The sequence below is a fragment of the Danio rerio genome, chromosome 9, assembly GCF_049306965.1.
Source record: "Danio rerio strain Tuebingen ecotype United States chromosome 9, GRCz12tu, whole genome shotgun sequence".
Classification (NCBI taxonomy): Eukaryota; Metazoa; Chordata; class Actinopteri; order Cypriniformes; family Danionidae; genus Danio; species Danio rerio.
In genome coordinates, this window is record NC_133184.1 from 27,729,863 (window position 1) to 27,752,962 (window position 23,100).

At 37.9% G+C, this 23,100-nt stretch overlaps 1 protein-coding gene across 1 annotated transcript; it reads left to right on the top strand.

Annotated features, from left to right (window-relative positions):
• Positions 1-1,677: 1,677 nt before the first annotated feature.
• Positions 1,678-21,616, top strand: efnb2a (ephrin-B2a). The gene is given in 5 exon segments (NM_131023.1): positions 1,678-1,790; positions 9,449-9,732; positions 18,747-18,839; positions 19,284-19,388; positions 21,213-21,616. Coding segments are annotated over 5 exon segments (999 nt in total).
• The last annotated feature ends 1,484 nt before the right edge of the window (positions 21,617-23,100 follow it).

Below are 23,100 nucleotides of genomic sequence, written 5' to 3' on the forward strand. Positions count from 1 at the left end.
AACAATTTATAGCATACTGTATTAGTTTTTGTTTATATACATATTTGTATTACCTGATTTGCTATCATACATATAGGCTAATTTTATATTTTACTTATTTTGATTAAATTTAAATATAAAAATGTGTTTGATTTAAAAAAATACTGTAAATATAAACATAATAAATATACTTTGACACTGGACCACACAGCAACTTTGTTGCCTAAGGCCTTTATCCTAATTTTCTCTGAACAAAATGAAGTAAATAATTGTGACATTTGGTCAAATATTAAATATTGAACAATACAAATGTGGTTTTAAATTGCTGTAATTATTATTTTATCTATTTATATCTATAAAGCGTTTAAATAAGTTGAAAAGTCAAATGTACTTACTTGAAAGCATGAGTTTGGTTGTTCATGACCGCTAGTGGGCGCTGTTGACTGCTGAATGAATCCCTCACGCCTTCAGCAGGCGCTTTCTGTCGACCTCAACCTAAATAAATGCCTTTATTTTAGGATTATTGGCCAGGCGGGATATGGAATCTACCTTTGCATATGCATAGTAACACATATAACCAAATAATTATTTTTTAATAAAGTATGATAAAATAAAGAAAACAAATTGATTACAAATCTAATGCACAATGAATGTAGGTAGTAGGCAATATTGTGTACTCTCTAGTACCTAGTAGTTATTGGTGTTTCTGAAACACATATTCTACCACGAGTTCTCTTTGAAATGCTTAAATGTCATTAATCCCCGGGAACTGAAAACTGGGTTGGCGACCTGAAGTCCGATATATTCTCTCATTGCTCGACCAGTCGCCGTGCGACCGCTTGATTGACAGGTTTCTCTCCTCGACCAAACCTATCCAATGAGAGAGCAGGTGGGAGGAGCGAGCGAAAAACTCGCTCTGACAAATATTCCGCGTGGTAGACGCTCGCAGCTACTTGCAGTACAGACTCGCGCAGAGAACGGAGCAGTCCCGCAATTCACGCGCACAGCATTTCAATCCGGACCTGCAGGGTTCGAGCCGCAGCTGTTCTCTGCTACTGTGCGGGTTCCACGGCGACCAATGAGAACTTTCATTTGACTTCATCGCTTCATTTTTATTTTATTTTTATTTTCAACCATTAGCCATTCTTATTATTTCGCTCCATTCCAATAGGCTACAGTTGTTTCATTCTTGTTCATCTTTTTCCATTCATTTTGGAAACTCCGGTGTGTCCTGTACCCCCTCGTTTGCCTATTCGGAATACCTCGCATTTGGAATTGGTACCTGCTTGGCTTGTTATCCACACCGAGGGATTAACTTCATGTCTCCACGGACATCAAGTACCACGGCGGCGACGACAAGGGTCGCCTTCCTGTGAGGAATGTACGTGCTGCCCACGGCCGGTTGAACGGAGAGGGCTTCACTCAGTCTGTCGTACAGGCTATTTTACCGAATGAGAAACTGCATGCTGTCCGCGGTGCTGCTCTCTCTCATCTCGAGCAGGACTAATAGAGGAGTAGCTCTTCCCACCTGGATGGTTCATTTCTAACCGGGCTCCTATTCAGCATTTTTTATACTTTCTCTCCAGGAACGGGGATATTGAGTTTGGATTGTCACAGCCAGCACTCCACAAGACCTTTTTTTTTTCAAATTAGAAATTCCCGCGAAACGGAATTTGACCGTAACGGTCGTGACGGACCATGGGCGACTCTTTGTGGAGATATTACTTTGGAGTTTTAGTGATCGCGTGCAAGGTGAACCTGTCCCGCGCGCTCATCCTGGACTCCATATACTGGAACACCACGAACACCAAGTAAGTGCGCGAGGCGGCAAAGCTCCGTCAGTCACATCTAACCCTCTCCCACTGCTTTAGAGCGACATTTAGACTCTGAAAGAGGGCGATGTCGGTGAAATAGTGTACACTCAAGCAGGATAAATGAGTTTGTATGGCGACAACTCGTTCATTTAGCATTACTGTAAATAAAAATGATTAGCGTTAGCAGTTGATGTGGATGGAGGCGAGTGACGCGTTGTTTCCAGTCACAGATGTTCAGGAGTTTATGATTAATAATCAAGCCTCCTTTCGCAGTTATCAATAGGTTCTCGTACTAACTATTAAATTTAAGGCAGAAATATGTAATAGTGATGTTAATAATAATAGTTTTGAATGGCCGCACAGGACCTCCAGACAACTCGAGAGGGTTTGTTGGTGCAGTTGTTTCATGATCATGACACGGAATAATGGCGACAAAACAATTGAAGGCATTTATTAAAATTGACTTTCATGGTTATATAGGCAAATATGAAACGCTAATTGTACAAATGTTGGTTGAATGTCCAACAGTCATATTTATTTGGGCGGCGTAAGGTTAGGCCCAAAGTCCTTTTCGTTAACTTACCTCAGAAGTGTTTGTGTGACTCGCCAATCACACCCCTGAGGCAGAATATCAGACACTGGAACAGGTTTTAGATATGTAAGATTTTTATTTAGCTTCGCTGTCTGTTTAATATGCCTCCTGTTTATTCTAGTTTTCAGGCGTGATTAACAATCCTAGGTATTAGAGTAATCGTGTGTAGCATACATTTCCCTTTAAATTTTGATTAATCTCCTAAACAACATTTTTTCCCTAAACATTAAAAGCAGTCGCATCCAAAAGGCGTCTCTGTTTCCCCAGTGACTGTAAAGTCAGTAGTGAAAATGTAAAGATGAGCACAAGCGAAGCACATCGGCGCTGAATCATGCATTAAAACATGGAAACATCAAGTAACGCTGAAATCCGAAGGGGTCTCGTGCCCGCGCGGGAGTCTGGAGCGCTTCTTGCAGAAACTCTATCTGTGCTCGTTTAATAATTCAACTTTCGCTCTCGGCCCGTTTTTTTCATACAGAGAAAGAAACCTTTCTTTTACCCCTGCACGTACGGGGCAAGGGTGCAGATAGTCCGCATAACAGGTGTCCTGTGCTGATAATCGCAGTCTTTTTACGTACAGGTAGTGGAGCGGCTTCTGTGGTCCTTCGGCGCCGTCGCGAGCGTCCTTAAGCACGTTAATTAATAAGAGTGTAATTGATCTAAAAGGCTTTGCTCTTCACAGAATGCGCTGCAGTTGCTTATGTTAGAGGAACTCAAGTCTCTTCAGTTAAGATTTGCTAGATTATGTATTTATTTGTTGAATAATTGATTGAACTTAATAAAATAAATAAATAAAAACAGCTAATAATAAAAATAGCCAATTGCAACAATTGCCTAGGTCTAAATTATTCTACCTTGCATATTATTTTTAAAATTTTACTTTAGAAATATGCGTTGTTCTCACTGAATTTGTTGGAAATTTAGTCGTGAAGGCCAGAAATTAAATAAATAAATAAATAAATGGATGACGTGTTAGATTCAGTTTTGCTGAATGTGCTCGTGACCACCGGCCCACTCCACTTAACCTACTTTTTCATTGCTCTACAATTATTCTTTTAGGTTTTTTAATGTAGTCTAGTGAACTTTAATAATTAAAACTACTAATGTTTTAATCATCTTTCAATATGCCACTTTGATCAATGTGGATGACTGATTAAAAGTCATAAAAAAGTCTTAGACATTATTTACATTTATTTATTACTGAGTTTTAATATATGTACAGTTTATCACATATTTAAAAACAACTTTTCTAGAGTACTATACCTTTTTGTAGCATAACAACAATTTTTTTTTAAAGATTATTATTACTTTGCACACTATTGAAAAACCGTTAAACAAAATGTCTTATCCAGTTTGAGCTGTTAAGAAAATACATCAATAAAAAGTGTGGAAGTAATTTAGATTATTCCCTATATATATATATATATATATATATATATATATATATATATATATATATATATATATATATATTAGTTAAGTATGCCAAGTTCGTTACACTTTACATTAGCATTTATGTCTCTGGGTAATTATATAGTAGACTAAGTACTGTGTAATGCTATGTAATTAGTTTACAAAGAATTATAATTCACTTGATTTGTAAATGCAACATAGACACTAATTGTGAAGTGTCACCAGCCTGTAGATATCTATTGTGACATCTTCATTAATGGAGACCCAGATGGTCCATGAAATGACCTCTAACGGCGTGCCTCTCCATTGTGTGTCGCTGTAAATATGCAGGCCTCATTCTCCGCCGTTCCACAGAATTACTCAGTGCGCACATTTCTGCCATTCTTTCAGAGCAGTTCGATGTATAGTTCTTCACAGAGCGTGACTAAAGGGTGATGCCACTGATAGCATTCTAAGCGTTGGCGGCTGTATTTTTAACACCTGACAAAACAAACAGAGCAGAACGTCGGGACTTGGCAGGAATCTAGTTTTTTTTTTTTTTTCATGCATTTTGATTTTTTTTGCTGCATCATTTTTTTATGTGAATTCATTTTTCAATAATTGATGAACTGAAGAACCTGACTCACGTCTTGTATCGACTCGGGTTTCATTTTAGAAACACGAACACTCTAACACAAAGTACTATGATTCCAGAGAAATCCCGTAGGTACTATGTTTATGAGTATCGAGCAGCACTATGGGACGTGCCTTCATCTAAAATATCAGTTCTGCATAATGCAAGGAGCGTGCTTAAAATCTACTCGACTCCCTATGGCCTTCTGTACATGAGACAACCGTCACCAACTCCCACAGTACTGAATCATTGAACGAGTGTGTGCGTGCGATAGCTGTTGTTTTTTTCTTCCCGTTTCAAAAATGTGTGTCAGTGTAGTTTGCACTGCTGTTTACCCCTCCACTGCTTTACTTCTGTTGAATCAGGCATGTAAAGACTCTCTCTCACCCCCCTCTTTCGTGTTCTTTCTGGTAATCCATTTTGTGGAAGGTGGAGAAACAAAAGCAGTCTGCTCTACACGTTTTCCGCCAAAGGAGGTTCCCCCTTCTCTTCATTAGGAGATTACATCGCTTAGCAGGGTTCTGATGGGGGCACATCCATGGCTTCATACACATGCAGATACAGCATGAGTGAACGAGAGGACGAGTGGGCCATGAATAATAACTACCCCTTCCCCCCTTCTGCGTCTAGGGGCGCAGGAACTTCATGATAGACTGCTAGCGAAAGGCTGTTATGATTTAGATGCTGAGTTAATCATTTTCCAAATTAGCAGATGGGTGGGATTGCTTCGTCGTCGGGAGAGACAGGGTGTTCGCTGCATCTTAAAAAGTCTTAAATGTCAAAAAATTTAATTTTAGACCTTAAAAAGCCTTAAATTCTCTAAAGTATTGTGTTGTAGGACCTAAATCATTTTAAACCTGTCTTAATTTTTTTTTTCCAAGTAAAGCTACTCAATCGGGTTGACATCCATCCGATGACCAACAATACATCAACAAAATCTTATTTTTTATATTTAAGTTTTGTATTGCAAAGAGACACAATTCACAACAGCTGTTAGACATGCTTTACAGCAAATTCCCAAATTAAATTGTTTTTATTTTTAAATAAATTTAGATTTTTATTATTAATAATAATAATAATTAAAATAAACAGATAAAAAAACTAAATAATGTCCTGTATAAATCTAAAATTTAATTCTTAATAGTCGTTATAAAGTCCTAAAAAGTCTTGCAGAAACACTGGAGAGAGAAGGAGAAGGAACAGACAGAGGAAAAAAGTGTGACGTCTAGCCATTGCAACAAGAGGAATAAAAAAGAAAGTTGATTATTATAATGATATGTGTGTTGCTCTAAAATGTGACGACGAGGTCTTTTGGTATTACACATTGAATAGTTGAGGAAAATCGAGAAGAATGAAGGTATATTGGGTGACAAAGGAATAAGGCGCCTGTCTGGTCGCTTTGGCCTCTCACCCGACATGATGGAGCGATTAAACCTTTAGATGTCTGTTCATTTTATTAGTTCCGCGTCTTTTTTTTGTGTCTTTCTATGCCTGATGAACCTCTTTATTGGTCTGATGATTGAAAGTCAAACAGCTTACGTTTCCTCCACCCATTTGTGCACGTCGCCCTGTGTTGTTTCAGATTTTCGGGTTAAAGCGCTGTGTTCGTATCGGGGCAGGATTAGACTACTGCTGTCAACGTGTCACAGCTCGGCCCACACAGATAGAGATTAACTGGGAGAAGAAGGCTGATGGACGAAGATTCATATGCAAAATCAGCAGTTAAAGAAAGCGAGATATATGAAAACACTGGAGGAGAAAAACTCAACGGTTTTATCAGTTTATCAGGACAGGCTGGTTTTAGTTTTAAGCAAATGATCCTGTACGTTGACCCTTAGAAGTTTTTCAACAAAGGGTCGTTATAAAATATGAAAATAAAAGGTCTTTTTCTTTGACTCATACATTTGACGATACAGCCAGCCCACCTGTTTCTCGACTTCAGTTTTATCGTTTATATTGTGTTTAAGTTGATAGAGAGAGTCTTACAGTCATTACTAGTTTTTAAAATTATATTTTCTCTTTTCTATGGCCAACTTTATTTAAATGACTTCATTTTAAAGTCCTTTTAGAAAAGCTGCCAAAGCTGAATATTTCAATCTGAGTTTCGAGTGAATGAGTCAGTGGGAAGAAGACAAAGAGTAAAGATAAAACAGATGCCTTGTTCGAATAAAAAACAGGGAGAGGGGATAAATGTGGATCACAAATAAAATTACAGAGAAATGTCCTCGAGTGGCATGGCCATGCCTTTTTAGATGTACTGCACATGCCCTGACCATTCGCTCTTACACACAGACACACACACACACACTTTTTTCTGACTTAATGGCTTCTCTGTGTGCAGCTGCAGTCTTGTTAACAGAATGAACGGTCTGTGTTAAACGTGTGCAAACCCTTATTCTGTCATCCTTTTCTTTTTCACATTCACATGTCCCAGAATATTTATGACCACTGGGAGCATCACCAAGGCTAAGGTTGGGGGGTTAAAGTGTGTCTTTTAGACAAGGATTAAAGCCATTTACAAACATGAGTCTGACCTCTGGCTTTATTTGTTCAACTGCCCCCCGTTTTACACCCTGTTCCCTATACTCAAAACTAAAACTAGACTGTTTTAACAGCAGCTCCTGTAAAATACAGACATGTTAAACACCCTTTTAATAGTGGAATGTGTGTGTTGGGCTGTGGGGTGACCTTGTATACCCTGTGGTTTAGGATAATGACTGACTGTGGGCTACAACCAAGTGTATCACAACCGTTATGGTGCGTTTGTCCTATATCTAGCCTGTTTCACTGCTCAATTGTGTTACCCCAGTTAATAGAATTAGCATGTGCAGCCTAAGAACTGCTGGGTGTTTCCAGCCCAAATTTGGGTCAAATATGGACAAAGCCAAACATTTGGTTAAATTATAAAATTACTTTAAAGTAGATTTTACCTTTTACCTTGCTTAGAAACAACTAGGCATGGGACGATAACCATTTTCAAGGTATACTGCGGTTTAGAAAAGTCAAGGTCTTAAAACCGCCAAATTTTATTATACTGTTCCTACAATATATGTTAGACTTTTTTTTACGTTTCCTTTTTTTTTTGCTTTGTTTTTTTAGGACAACAGTATCTCCAGCAGAAAAGATATCCAAAGATGCCCTTTTAAGTTGTAAATAAATCAGTAATTTTGAAATTAGCCTTTTTAATTGTTTAGCCTGACATGTTCACTGTAAATGATTCTCAAAATACATTGTATTATGTTCAATGGGGGGAGAAAGGTTTTGTTTTCTACCTAGACATTTTCTATCTAGACATTTATATATTTTAGAGCAGCCATCACAATACCGTCAAACCGTGATATTTTTATCCAAGGTTATCATACCGTCAGCATCATATACAAGCCCTTGCCTAGAAACAAACTCAGGATTTGTTTACAAAATATAGTTTTCAGCTAAAAATGTCAGACTAATCACCTACAGTAAAAAGGGCAAATTAAAGGAGTACCATAAAATTTGCCATCTGTTTATACAATTTTTGGAACAAAAGCATACAAATAGCACAAGCAAATACCTCTCATGCTACTGGTTAATTGATTCATATGTGTATTTTTGTTTGTAGAATACAGTATATGTTTTTATTTGCCTTAGCCCATGTATAACAACACATTTATCTGTTCAACTGAATTTGGATGCTTTTGGGGAGGGAGGGGGGAAGAGTTAAAATGTTTAAAAAAGTATAAATTCTTGTTAAATTTCAAGTGTTTTTTCTAAAATAAAAAAATGTAAAGAAGTAAAAAAGTCAGACCTTTTAAAAATATGTTCATATTTATTTTCTGTAGCTGATTTTTATGTTTTATTTGATTATTCATACAATAACATGTTCCATTTATTGGCGAGCATCTAAAACAACCATGGCAGACAGGATTGTTGTCTGATAAAAATGAAAAACATTTAGCTTTTTAAGCAGACTATTTTCAGTTGAATGTAATCATTTTATTTAGTTATTTTTTTATGTAATTACAGTTATTTTTGGTGGTTTCATATAGAACCTTTAACATCCATAGAGCATTTCAGTGCTTAACTTTCCAAAATATTAACAACAGTGTTTTAATAAATTGTTATTAATGCCAGTGTTGTTAATACAGTTCTTCTATGGCATCATGTTTTTGTAGTATTTCTATTTTTGTGTAAAAAGACTTTAAAGAAGTATAACATCAGAATTCAAAACGAATTCTGTTATTTCGCTTAACATTTTCCCTTTCCTTTAGGAAAATGCAGTAGATTTGTGTTTTTTTAGTTGTGTGTGTGTAAACTTTTAAGGTGTGAACATGTTTTACTTGGGGAATTTACGAGTCTCGCCCTCTTCTTTTGAACAATCCCAAGGCAAATATTCCAACACAGCACACACATATGCGAGCAAACTGTTCTCGGCTTTTCAAATAAGCTAGCATAGAGATAAGACATAAGCGAGATAGCGATCCAGTGTTCGGCTCGAGAGGATTTGCGTGGCTAGATCTGTCGTACAGATAGTCCTGACAGCTACCCGCTGCACGTCAAACACACACATACACATTGGAGCCGTTTTCCCAGCTACTCCTGTTTTAGTCCCTGGAGGCGCATGGCTGGGAGCGTCGCCTGATGCGAGCTGCTGCGCTTTTCCTGCTTATTTCTCATGACATCACTTCTCTTTGCAGCGCCGCTGTTTGAGTGCTTGGCATCAGAGAGACTATTTGCTTTTATTCTTAAGTATGAGCTGTGAGTCAACACCTTTGTCTGCTTCTCGCTGCTCCATTTTCTTCCCAAAAAAACCCCTGCAAAAAACACTTGCGCATGCAGTTTTAGATCGTCTCGCTTGCTCTCCTCTGTTTTTATGATCCAGCAAGTTGTTCAGAACCTGTTTTATCCTTTATAATCGCAGCTGAATAATTAATCACCCTCTTTTAATTATTGATCAACACCATGCTTCATGATCCATTTTTGATCTAGAGAGAAATGCGAGTTTGATTTATCATCCGCCATGTGTCTGACTCTCTCTTTCTGATTCTTTTTCTCCTGAAGGTTTGTGCCAGGACAGGGTCTGGTGCTGTATCCGCAGATTGGGGATAAGATGGACATAGTTTGCCCACGTGTGGAAGGTGGTTCAATGGAAGGAGTGGAGTATTATAAACTCTATATGGTTCCTCTGGAACAGCTAAAGTCCTGTCAGGTCACAAAAGCAGACACGCCTCTACTCAACTGCGTCAAGCCAGACCAGGACGTCAAATTCACCCTCAAATTCCAGGAGTTCAGCCCAAACCTTTGGGGCCTGGAGTTCTTCAGAGGGAAAGACTACTACATTATCTGTGAGTATGCTATCTGTAAACCACCATTTGCCCCTCTGTTCTGGCCAATTACGTTTGTTTATGTGGTTTCGAGTACCGAGAAATGTTGACATTGCGGCGCGAGCTACATTAGTTATGTTTTAGTGGGTCGTGGTGCAAATAATGACACGTTTATACGACCTGTGTTTGTTTACAACAGCTGGAATGGTTGTTAGTTCCAGAGTTAGACAGACGGAAAGTTTCTGTTTGTGAGTGGCATTGGACCAGTGCAGTGCGTATGTACACAAACACACGACTTCTCGTATTTGCCTCGTATCGTTTTGCATGTGGGTTGAATTTTTTACATTTGCGAGAACAATAACTGCTCACCTGGCTCACCAGGCTCAAAGCAAGCTGTATAAACAGCGGCTGAGGTGGAAGAGGAGTGCAGGGATCTAGCAAATGGAATAAGGCACGCACACACATAAACAGAGGCTGCTTTGAAACACGCCGTCAATCTCATCGCCCAGACCTCAGCCGTCCTCTCCATCTCTCTTACAATGAGAGCTCACTTCCAGCATAAGGAGAAAATCCAATTCGGCAGTTCTGGGAAAATTTGCTTCTCCTTTATTTTGCTCTCTCTCAGGTTCTTTTAAACGACTCTAATTTGTGGAAAGAGAGAAAAAGGAGGTGGAGAAAGAGAAATGAGTTCATTTTGCTGCATTGTAGATGATAATTGCCCTGGTGTACAGCTGGATTTGTCTGTGCGAGTGTGTGTGAAGTGGTAAAGCACAGAGACATATGTCTGCCGCATGTCTGTGTGTGTGTGTGTGTGTGTGTGTGGGGGGGGGGGGGGGGGGGGTGTGATTCGATAAGTCATTAATTAAAAAGTTTTGTCCTAATAGCTCAGTTTAATCACTCTGTCTTTATCAATTGGATCTGCTCAGAAACCAATCAGGTGATTTTGGTCCCTTGTAAATGTGTTCAGCAAGCCAAATGTCTGTATGTGTGTGTGTGCAGGGCTTTTTTCCTCCTCTTTGGCCCAGTAGTTTTTAGATTTATAGTATTTTCTTTCTTCACAGTAATAAGGTAATCAGCCATATATAGAACCATTCAAAAGTCTATAGTACCAAAGTCCCTTTAAGACAAGTAATTTCACTCTGCGGCCATCTTTGTATGCTCGGACATTATGTTTGAATGGGGAAACATCATATTCTCCAGAATTGGTTGCCAAGCTTACCATTAAATTTCATATTAGGAATCACCAATAAAATTAAACAACAACTGCATCTTTAGTTTCATTTCTAAATGTTGGAATCACAAAATCTGCAGAAACTCACGTCTCGTCCGAACCCCTCCCCTGGAGAATCGTCAGTTTATATTGATTGCTGATTGGCTCATGAACTAGAAGGCGGGGCTTCATTCGCCATATTGGCTGTTACACTTTTCCCTGTTCAAAACAATACAATTGACATGTCTTGTGTATTCTACAGTAGGGATGTCATGATACCATTAATTGTTCTTACAATACTATACCAGCGGAAGTTTCACTATACCAGGTAGTATTGCAGTACTTTATTTTATATCTCAAATTCTAAAGAAAATAGTCAGAAATACTATATTTTATGTTCTAATAGGCCTACTTGAATTTTATTCAGAATTCCCTTCAAGCCAAAACGTATTATTTGCACCTTACTTCACCTAAGATTTATTAATTATTTTTGTTTATTTTGTAGATAACTGGCCAACAAAAAAAAAAAATTAAAATAAAGATACCAATTATACTGAATGAAATTTTTACAAAAGAGCACTTTTTGCCAACACAATTAGGCTATATGAAGTGGTCAAGAATTGTTTTAATGTTTCCTGCTAATTTGGGTTTTTTATCTATTTTATTTTTCAGTCTTATCAGTTAACGATCCAAAGTAATTACAAATTTCCCGTTGTGAGTCATTCTTTTTAAGAGATTGTCGCAGATGTTGTAGCTACTAAATCATATTGACAGGACAGAAATGAACCAGTTCATATGTGCGTTCAAATAAAGCATTAGAAAACGTGCAATAGGCTGCCATAAAAGGCATGAATTCTACACACTTTTGCAACCTTAAAGGGCTGCACAGACTATTAAAATAAAATGGTCTATTGTTGCACAAACATGTAAGCATTTTAGTGACTTTGCCACATGTAACATTATCTATTGTGGATAATGACAACACTACTTTTTACAAACTACAGTGGCACTCCCAGTATTTTGGAGCCAAGGTATCGCGATACTACCATAGTACCGGTAAACCGCGCAACCCTATTCTACAGTCTTTGAAAGCACTTAGTAAGTATTTGTTTAGTTTTTAAATTAATACTTCCATTCAGTAATGACACATTATTGACATTAAAAAAGACAGAAAACCTTCTGTGTTGTTAAAATAAACAAAATTAATTAAAGCTTTTAAAACTATTCATCAAAGAACCTGAAAATAAAATTATAGTTTCCAAAATGTATAAAGCATCATGACTCTGATAATCATTTCTTGATCACCTAATCCTTATTTTAGAACAATTAATTAAGGATCATCACAGAAATAAAATGTATTTCAAATAAAAAATAAAATAAACACATTCGGTTTAGTCCCTTTATTCATCAGCGGTCGCCACAGCGGAATGAACCACCAAAATAGATGCATAGTTAGTTCAAATTGTAATCCTATTTGTTTTATTTATGATCACTGCTGTCTAAACATAAAGATAAAGATAACATGGAGCTGAACATAATTAAAAATGTAAAAAAATAAAATAAATCATAATTACTGACAGATGAATAGAAATATACTTTCACCCTTGCAAAATATGTACGTGACACAAACATGCAGTCAGCTGACCTACAACTGACACTGACCTCAGGTCATCGTCTATCTTTATTGCGTTATTGTTGAGCCCTGGTGTGTGTTTGTGCGTCTCAAACTCTCAAAAGTCTCCTCTATTGTTCATCTGCAGCCTAATGCTGATGACTCTGATATGATTGTGTTTGTGTGCGAGTGTGTGAATATGAGCTTGATGTGATCTGGTCTGACAGATTGCCCTCAAGCTGGGAGCCAGAAGAGAGATACATGATCTAAATATGGCTAAGAGAGACAGAGAAAGAGAGAGAGAGAGAACAGGAATGTTTCATAAGAAAAGAAACAACACAGCCTGCAAAAAGATGTGATAATTCAATAAAGCACAAACATCTATGTAAATCTTGGAGGTGCGCTTAGTAATTTTGTCCCCAAAGAATGGAATAATAGTTTGTTAGTAATAGAAAAGCGAGTAGAATTTAAAATAGGTGATTTTGAGTGATATTTCCATCTGCTGGTGTAATTATTGTTTCATAAGTTGCAATTTTAGACTGTCTGTGAATGGTTATTCTCGAAGAAAATCCATTGTCTAAATTGAATATAACAGTAGGAAAGTTTTGTGTGTCATGGGACTGGCAGAAACATTATACGAGTTGCCGTTTCAGAGAGAAAGAATTTTTACAAATCATTTTTTAAAGTCTTCCTCATACTGACAGATGATGAAAAATTAAAACAATGCCCCTTAGCTTCTGGTTACGTAACGTCGTGCCGTTGCCTGAGGGAGAATGTGTCAGCAGACACTACCAATAATGAACATTTATTAATGATAAGTGTGAAATGACTTATGACATTAAATCATACATCGAGTTTGCAATCTATCCTGGTTTTAATCTTTTAACATTCCTTTTTCATTTCATTAGTCTTCCCTTTTGTCATTTCTGTGCTATGTAGGGTTTGGCAATATTATAAATGTTAGACAATCGTGGCAGCATCATCGACTTTGAGAGAGAGATAGAGAGAGAGACGTGAAGAGAGAGACTTGTTTTTTTGGCTCTTTTCAAAGACACTGAGGGCTTTTTGAGGTGCCGTGCCATATCTTATTAGAGTAGATGTGCAATGTTTGTGTGTCAGCTCTCATTACTGGCCTGAGTGCAGTTCCCCAGTGACCCTGACGCCATGTTGATCAGGTCAAACTCCACAACAACAGCTACAGCTCATCACTACTCTTAATCATATTCAAATAGATGCACTGCTGTACTTCAAAATAATAATGTATAATATAAAAAATTAAATATATAATAAATAATAATAATAGTAATCATTATTATTATTAATATTTTTGTATATTTGTTATTGTGTTATATATTTAATATTACTAACGTACAGCTGCTTGAATCTGGATATAAGTTAACGTTTAAATGTAATCACATTCAAGTAAATGCATCGCAACTTTAAAATAATAGTAATAATAATAATAGTAATTATTATGATTATTATTTTTTTTTTTGTATATTTGTCATCACTAAATTACTAAAGTTTTATTTTATATATACAGCTACTTGAATCTAAATATATGAATGCAAGTTTAAGTGTAATACTATGCAAATGTTTGTAAATACTTGGTGCCAACTGCACAGTGTCATTTTCTGGTCCTGTCTCAATGGTTGGCCTTTTGTCATGGCAGGACTTTACATACCCTGCAGCCTGTTTGAGCTTGATAGGGTTTCACTAAGCAGGTACGAGTGTCAGTGTTGGGTGTTTAATGACCTCCTGCAACTCACCGATACATTTATCTAGTTCAAAATCAGGACACAAACCTTTTTACAGCTGTATAGAAAATATATTTACAGCAAACAATTTTGTGTTTAATAGACGTCTAATAGATATCTAAACGTAGACAGCTTGGCTAAAACAAGGCTTAACTTGGGGCTGTCAATAAAAATCTAATAGATATCTAAGAATAGCCTAAAACTAGACTAGTGGTCAAATAGACAGATTTTATATGTGTAGTCATTCATTTCTGTTTATTTGATGACCAGTCTAGTTTTAGCCTATTCTTAGATGTCTATAAGATTTTCACTGACAGCCCAAATTTAGCCTTGATTTAGCCAAGACGACTGAGGTTAGATGTCTAGACATCTCCTAGACATCTTTTACAAACACAAAATGCTCGCTGGGATATGTATTGTGGGATATAAAAATGATATATATGTAAATTTATAATCGACTATTTATTTGTTTATATACAGTTTTTTCCATTTTAGCTTTATGGTTTTAGTTAACTGTAATAACCCTTTTAGAGTCTTTCAAAAAACGTACATTTTATTTCGGGCTGCACGATATTGGAAAAACTGACATTGCAATATTTTACTTTTAAATGATATATATTTTGATACTGAATAATTTTACCAGATAAAATAAATAGCTCTATTTGTAAATGTAATTTTCTATACATTGTGATGATTTTGTAAGATATATGTACAAATAAAATATACAATGGTTTAAGATTTTCTGGAAATCTACCAATATTCAGATACACAAATTTAATAGTAAAATGTCAATCATGTTCATCATATATATATAAAAACTCCAAAAACTCAATTAATCTTTCTTAAAATTAGAAACTGTATTTCTTATGCCTGAATTTTTTAAACAGATTTTAATTATAAAATCACACTTGAATTTTTTGGTAACTTTACAGTTAAACATTGCAATAACTCCACAAATCATGAGTGTTTTCAAATGTGACCACTGGTCAATCATAACACTGGTTTGACTTTGCAGATCCTTAGACCTATCACCATAATCAATATATCGACTTATCGCACAACACATGGACATGTCCTCAATAAATTTTGTTGATGCAATATATATCGCCCACACATAAAAACCTAATCTTACCACATTTTAGCTGATTGCTATACTATATATAGTAAATTACTATAAATTACTATAGTATATTTTTATGGGGGTGCCTGACAACTAAAAATAGATCTGTTACTTTTTTCTCTAGTTCTTTTTAGTTTGCACCTTTTTGTTAATATTTATTATTATTATTATTATTATTATTATTATTATTATTATTATTATTTATTTGTTTTGGATATGCGTACACTGTAAAAAAAAAAATCTGCAATTTTACGGCAGCTTTAAGCTTTAAGCTTTTTTTTAAGCTTTAAAATTTCTGGCAGCTTAAAAAATTTACTGTAAAATAACAGAGCTTGAATTACAAAAAATTACCAGAAATTAAAATTTAAGTACATTTGTGTAATATATTGTCCATTATTTTACAGTAAATTTCTGTAATTTAACAGCTGTTATCTTATTGTTTTTTTCCGGCACCCCAGCTGCCTGAAATAAACCATAAAAATTTCAGACTTTTTGCAGTATATATTTCACGTTCTGTTTCCAATGTCTAATTATTAAATTGTTGAAATGACTATAATTGACTATAATTGCATGAAATATTCTTAAGAATAAAATATTGTGTTCTCTGAAAGAGGGTACTTGCATTATGATGCTATTATAGTGTAAAAAATGGTCTTAAAATGACGACAAAACTATTTATCGCAACACATTTGGGTGCTATATATCGTACCACAAAAAATAGATATCGTAAGAGACCTACAGATTCTGCGATGTAACTATAACATATGCGTATATTGCGATATCGATTCTGAAATGATACATTGTGCATCCCTGATTTATATTACTTTTAATTTATTTATGAACTATTTTCCAACTGAAGTATGATTAGATCTGACTGCGTGCTGCCTCTATTGGTTACAACTCTCCTGTGAAGAAGTGCTTCGAAAGTATCTCCGTTTCCTAATCAGCTTTCAAACAGTCACTGATACTAAAACTAAATGTTATGCAGCATTGTGTATTCTGTTGACCTGGAATTTGAGCTCATCATGTGATAATTGTTTATTGATGTTTTTATGCTTTAGTCTGTGTGTGTGTGTGGTTGTGTAGGCTCATTTGCTTGATTTATGAAATGAACGCACTGAAAGGAACGCAAGCTTTTAAGGAGCTTTACATGTAATGAGCTTGTGTTCTTCTCAACACTAAAAAGCCACAGGTCAGCGAACCAACAGAGAGTCAGATGGTGTCATGCTGCAAGCCTTACAAACAGATAAAGGGAAAAAAGTTGAATCAGAAAGAGCCGTCACATGGCACACACATAAACTCACACACACTCCATCCGCTTCATCAAAGTGGCAGCACTGGGGGGAAGAAAAAAAGTGATGATGGGGCGACAGGCGCCTCATAGACTCCAAAATCACCACGGCCCTCCCCTGTCCTCTCTCTCTTTCTCTGAATGCAGGCCACATTGTTCTGGACGCTGACCAGACGTTAAGCCCTTGGCAGCTCGTTAGCTCTGTGTTACTGACCCAATAGACCGCAAGCCTGCCGGGCGCGGACACACACACATCCACGCGCACATACACACATACACGACATAGCTGCATTGTTTGGGTTAAAAGCCTGCTTGGGAGCAATTTTTTGTTTTTAATAGATGTCTAATAGATGTCTAATAGACATCTAAACATAGTCATTCATTTTCTTTTTGGCTTAGTCCCTTTATTAACCAGGGGTCGCAACAGCAGAATGAACCACAATCTAGACATAGTCGCTTTGGTTAAATCAAGGTTAAATTTGATCTGTCTGTGAAAATCTAATTGACATCTAAGAATAGGCCAAAGCTAGACCGGTCATCAAATAAACAGAAATGAATGACTACACATATAAAGTCTGTCTATTTGACCACTAGTCTAGTTTTGGGCTATTCTTAGATATCTATTAGATTTTTACTGACAGCCAGATTTTAGCCTTGTTCTAGCCAAGCTGTCTACGTTTAGATGTCTATTAGACGCCTATTAAACACAAAATTGTTTGCTGGGATTGGACCAGTGGCTAGAATACCGCCGATAGTTTTTTTTAGTGGCAAATAATGACATAAAACATTGCTTAATTCGATTTTATTTCCGCATATTGTAATTGAGAGTAGCACAAATAAAAGTAGTTTTCACAGTTTTGCAGCAAGTCCGACATCTGTTCAAAAAATGGAGGACTATATTGTTTATTTTTAATTATTTAGTCTATTTTGTTCTCACTCGCTTGTTTCTTGACAAACATCTGCTGTGGCTAAAGCGTTACGCGCTCTTAAACATGCTCCAAACCTCACATTCATTAATAGCACTCTCTCTCGCTCTCTTCTATGCCTTATTCACTAAATTATTAACAACTGCGCCTTGTGCTGGAGGCCTTTGCCTTGCTGGTGAACAAAATCAGCTTTTTATTATTCCTTTAATCCGCCTTTTTTCCTATTGAATTGTTAAAGAGCAACAGCACACTTTCAGTGGGGGTCTTGAACATTTCGTCTTGCAACACCAAAACAAACACAATTTTGGCCTGCGCTGCAAAGCTGAGTTCGAAAATGGCAGTTTTGGGACTACTAAAAGTTTAGTTACATGATTTATGATGGTTGAGCAAAGAGACTCGACTGTTTTATATGGCGGTATGAATATTCATTGGTTATTTAAAAATTGCAGTTACATCATCTGATAGCTTGTATCGCCTTTGATCAACCCCAGTTATGCATTTGCAAATATACACTCATTGGCCACTTTATTAGGTACACCTACTAGAACCGGGTTGAAGCCGATTTTGCCTTCAGAACTGCCTTAATCATCCGTGGCAACGATGGCATAGATTCAACAAGGCACTGGAAATATTCCTCAGAGATTATGGTTGTCTTCTGCTGCTGTAGCCCATCTGCGTCAAGGTTGGATGTGTCGAACTAGTCTAGCCACTCCTCTGACCTCTGGCATTAACAAGACATTTGTACCCACAAAACTGCTACTCACTAGATATTTTCTCTTTTTCGGATGATTCTCTGTAAACCCTAGAGATGGTTGTGCGTGAAAATCCCAGTAGACCAGCGATTTCTGAAATACTCAGACCAGCCTGTCAGGCACTAACAACCATGCCACATTCAAAGTCACTTAAATCACCTTTCTTCCTCATTCTGATGTTCGGTGTGAACTGCAGCAGATCATCTTGACCATGTCTACATGCCTAAATGCATTGAGTTGCTGCCATGTGATTGGCTAATTAGAAACTTGCATTAACAAGCAGTTGTACCTAATAAAGTGGCCTGGGAGTGTAATAACAGCACATGTTGATAGTATGTATGTTAAAATTATTGCTTTTCTCTTTCAGCTACATCTAATGGAACAATGGAAGGGCTGGATAATCAGGAAGGAGGGGTGTGTAAAACCAAGTCGATGAAAATCATCATGAAGGTTGGACAAAGTGAGTATTATTTTCACCCTGCTTTTTTGTGTATGCGAGAAGCTATTAAGTGTTTTACTCTGGCCGTGAGGGTGTAGAACAATAGCAAAGCACTTCGAACCTGATGCAGAGCCTGCACTGTAATTATTAATGATTATTCATAAATCACCTCACCAGTGGCATCTCTAGTAATTAACATAAGCCACACCCACCAACACGAGCCACTGAGTTTCTGGCTCTCTTACGAATATACAGACACATGCTGAAGGTCACTAGATTAATCATGGAAGCTTGTGTTTTAATGACGAATACACACACACATGCACACACACAGACATTCACGGCTGCTATCAGTCACACACGAACACTTTTATTTCGCTGAGCAGCGTGAAAGTAATAGCTCTCCACATGAAAATGCGTACATATATCAGAGTGATGAATGCGTTTCTTATCTGTGTTTTGCAGACCCCTCTGATCCCATTTCCCCCAAAGACTACCCTACCAGTTACCCTCCCAAACACCCTGACTTAGGGGGCAAGGACAGCAAATCGAATGAAGTACTTAAGCCAGGTACGTCACTCACTTTATCACCTCACACACCTTTAAGGGGACGCTTTCTGATTCATCAGTCTCTCTGCCGTTGCATTGGTTTTTTGCTGAGCAAGTGCCAGTCCTCTGTCACAACGGCATGCACACTGATTCGTTCTCATAAAATCCGTCTGACAAGCAAACCATTAATGTGACAGAGCAAGACGGACGTGCTGGAATGCATTCGTTTGTAGAAGTCAACTTCTTCTCCCTCTGTGTAGAAACATATGGACATCAGAGTCTTAGGTGTAATAATGCACTTGTACTACAGCCTTAGTGTGAGTGTGAGCTGCTCATCTGCTCTGCCAACCCAGAGACGAAGTCAGTGAAGTCCAAAATCCAAAGGTCACCCTGTCCGCAGCTTTACATGTCTGTTTCGGAGATGATATCTATCCTTAATACGCAATTTGGAGAGTTCAAAATGTCACTCAGAAAGCTAACGATTTCAACAAGCGCATAACTAATTCATTTAAGCTATTTAAATGAAGGCAGTTCTTAATAAAGAAAATCTTTCTTTCCTCTACTGCACTTCTGCACAAGCTTTGTACTCCGGTTTCGTCTTGAAATTTGTTTTTCACAGCACTGCTAATACCGTCGGCTCTTTTATGATCAATCGCTTGTGCTTTCTCTCCTTTGGATAAAAGCATCTACCAAATAAATACATGTAAATTTATTTCACCATACATAAAAGACGTTTCATTTAGTGTCAAGGCATCTTTTTAATTACTCAAGAGCGTGCCAGTTCCTGTTTCTCGTCTAAAGGCACGTTCACACCAATGAACGATTATTTTGTGTGTGTGCGCTCTGCAGTTTTGTCATCTACCGCTCTAAATATTTTAGTTCAGTGGTCCTCAGTCTTTTTCTCACCATGGACCGGTCAACGCTTGACAATTTTACTGCAGACCGGGGGTAGTAGGGGTGCGGGGAGGTTTGCAGGTTGCTAGGCAACCATCAACCGTTTTCTCAAAAGATGACAAGCTGACAACATTGCTGCCACTCTGATGCAAGTTTTATTTATGAAGGAAACTACAAAGCACTGCAGTGTTTAAGTGTTCTATGTTTGTCTGAGATAATTAGTCTATCGTAATTTTTGTCACGTGACTCATGGTGCGCTTACGGGGTTCATTCAACTGTGTGGTTCTGGAAGGCACAACCGTGTTACGCCACTTCTGCTCACAAGCCGCACACCTCCATTGGAAACAACTAACTTGTGCAAACTCTAGAAAAGACACTATATACGAATGGCCCCTAAAAGGCCGCTGTCATTTGCGATCTCCATCAGTTGATCTTCTTGCAAAGACATGGTGAATTCACCTGATTTGTTGACAAACGGGTTGCTGATCCATTCCTTTGCAGTACGTGGGTCCTTCACTGGGCCTTTTTCCTTTCGCAAAGAAACCTTCCAAAGACGTCGATTTCTTACTAATTTTGCTGCTTGTGGGTTAAATTTGGTTGCTCAACTAACCAAGATTCAATTCAATTCAATTCAATTCAGCTTTATTTGTATAGCGCTTTTACAATGTAGATTGTGTCAAAGCAGCTTCACATAAATAGTCATAGTAACTGGAACAGTGTGGTTCAGTAACTGAAACAGTGTAGTTCAGTGTAGTTCAAGATGTAACAGAAAGAATGGAGTAAATAAAAGATCGTTCAGACTCAGATAATAAAAAAAAGGAAAAATAATTAATGATTTCTTGTGCAGCCCGGTACCAACTTATCCACAGACTGGTACCGGTTCGCAGCCCGGTGGTTGAGGACCACTACTCTAGTTCTTTTGTTAATTTCTCTTTTTTTTCCCTCTCTTAGATGCATCTCCTCATGGGGAAGATAAGGGAGATGGAAATAAATCCTCATCAGTCATTGGCTCAGAGGTGGCCCTGTTTGCCTGCATCGCCTCAGCAAGCGTCATCGTCATCATCATAATCATCATGCTAGTTTTCCTTCTCCTGAAGTATCGACGACGTCATCGCAAACACTCTCCTCAACACGCCACCACGTTGTCACTCAGCACATTAGCCACGCCCAAGAGGGGCGGCAGCGGCGGCAACAACAACGGCTCAGAGCCGAGCGACATCATCATCCCACTGCGGACTGCTGACAGCGTCTTCTGCCCGCATTATGAGAAAGTGAGCGGCGATTACGGACACCCTGTTTACATCGTACAGGAAATGCCGCCACAGAGCCCAGCAAACATCTATTACAAGGTGTGAAAATGGACACGCTATTTTTTCCCGGACATTTTAACTCTAACCCCTCACATGCCCCTCGATGAACCCCCAGTTGGCGGCATCGATGCCTGAGCTCACCCTCGTTCTGCCCCCTCTTATTTTATTTTGTTGTTCTTGTTTATTTTACATTATTACTCTCAGTATAGATGTTGCTGATGGTGGAGTAACACTCCTGATTCGCTGCTCTTGCACCTGCAAAAACGAGACAAACTAATAGACAAATGACAAAAATGGAAACCCTCCGGGGGGACTGATGTGCACTATAATGGATACTATAGTGTGTGTACGAGGAAGCGTGTGTGAACGAACGGGGGAGAGGGGGGTTGAGAGGGTGGGCACGAAAAGAGAGGCCAAGAAAACGATTCTTCCTCTTTTTTTCCACTACATCATCTCCCTTAAGGACACAACATGCGGAGATGAAGAGAAGCGGCGTGTATCACACAACCACAAATAAGAACTTGAGCTGTTTATTTAGCTCGGCCGATCGGCTGATCCGTCACAAAACAGGAAGTGAACACAGCCCATTGGTTAGAGGAAGTGGATTTATTGAGGATGCTCTCCGGAGCGTAATGTTGGACATTTGAATGGACATCATCTGTTTTTGCACGTTCACTCGTACTGTTTTCATTTACGTTAGCTCTCCTCATTTGCTCACCTCTACAAAACGGCTCACCATGTTTTACTTGAAGTCTTTTTGTATGGTCATTCGTCTTACTTGCATTTCTTTCTGTCATTCCCAGTGCAGTCCACTTTGCAGATTTGTTTGGTAGAAGATTAATAGGTATCGTCATAGATATCCTTTTGTGCTGGTTTATGTGCCGTTTAGTAGCGTGGAAGACACACACACACTCACAAACACATTTCATTGCATTTCACATACATCCGCTGCCGAGGCTGGAAAAACGAGACATAATGAGAGAACGTCAATATTTGGTACAGTTGCTGTCCTGTTAACAGCTGGGAAGGTGGAGGACTCACATGAACACTTTAGCAGCACTTTGAAAGCCTCAACACCTTGCCCGATGGAGTAAAAATGCATCAAAACAGACAGAGATAGTAGGGAGCGAATTGCTCAAGATTTATTAGCAAAATTGGTCATTTTTGACACAAAATGGCCGCCTTTCCCAGCCATGTTGCTGCAGAGGTTCCTGTTTTTCTAGTATTGCTGCCATCACAAACATACACTCGTTCACCGGTGGCCAGTGGAAAAGAGCTCTATTTTTTTGCTCAGAAGCACAGGGACATGGAATAATATCCCGATTCTTTAGTTTTGAATGAAACAAGATTTCATTAGCCTTTCCTTATGGATTCGTCGAGCTCTCTATATGAAAAATGATTGCACATAGAACCCATTTTTATGATAGCATGCAGACAGGTCAGTGTGAAACAGCAAGAATATGAATAATTTATGGCCAATCTGCACATTATGCAACTTTCTTTTTCGTTTACAGATATTCCTCCACCTC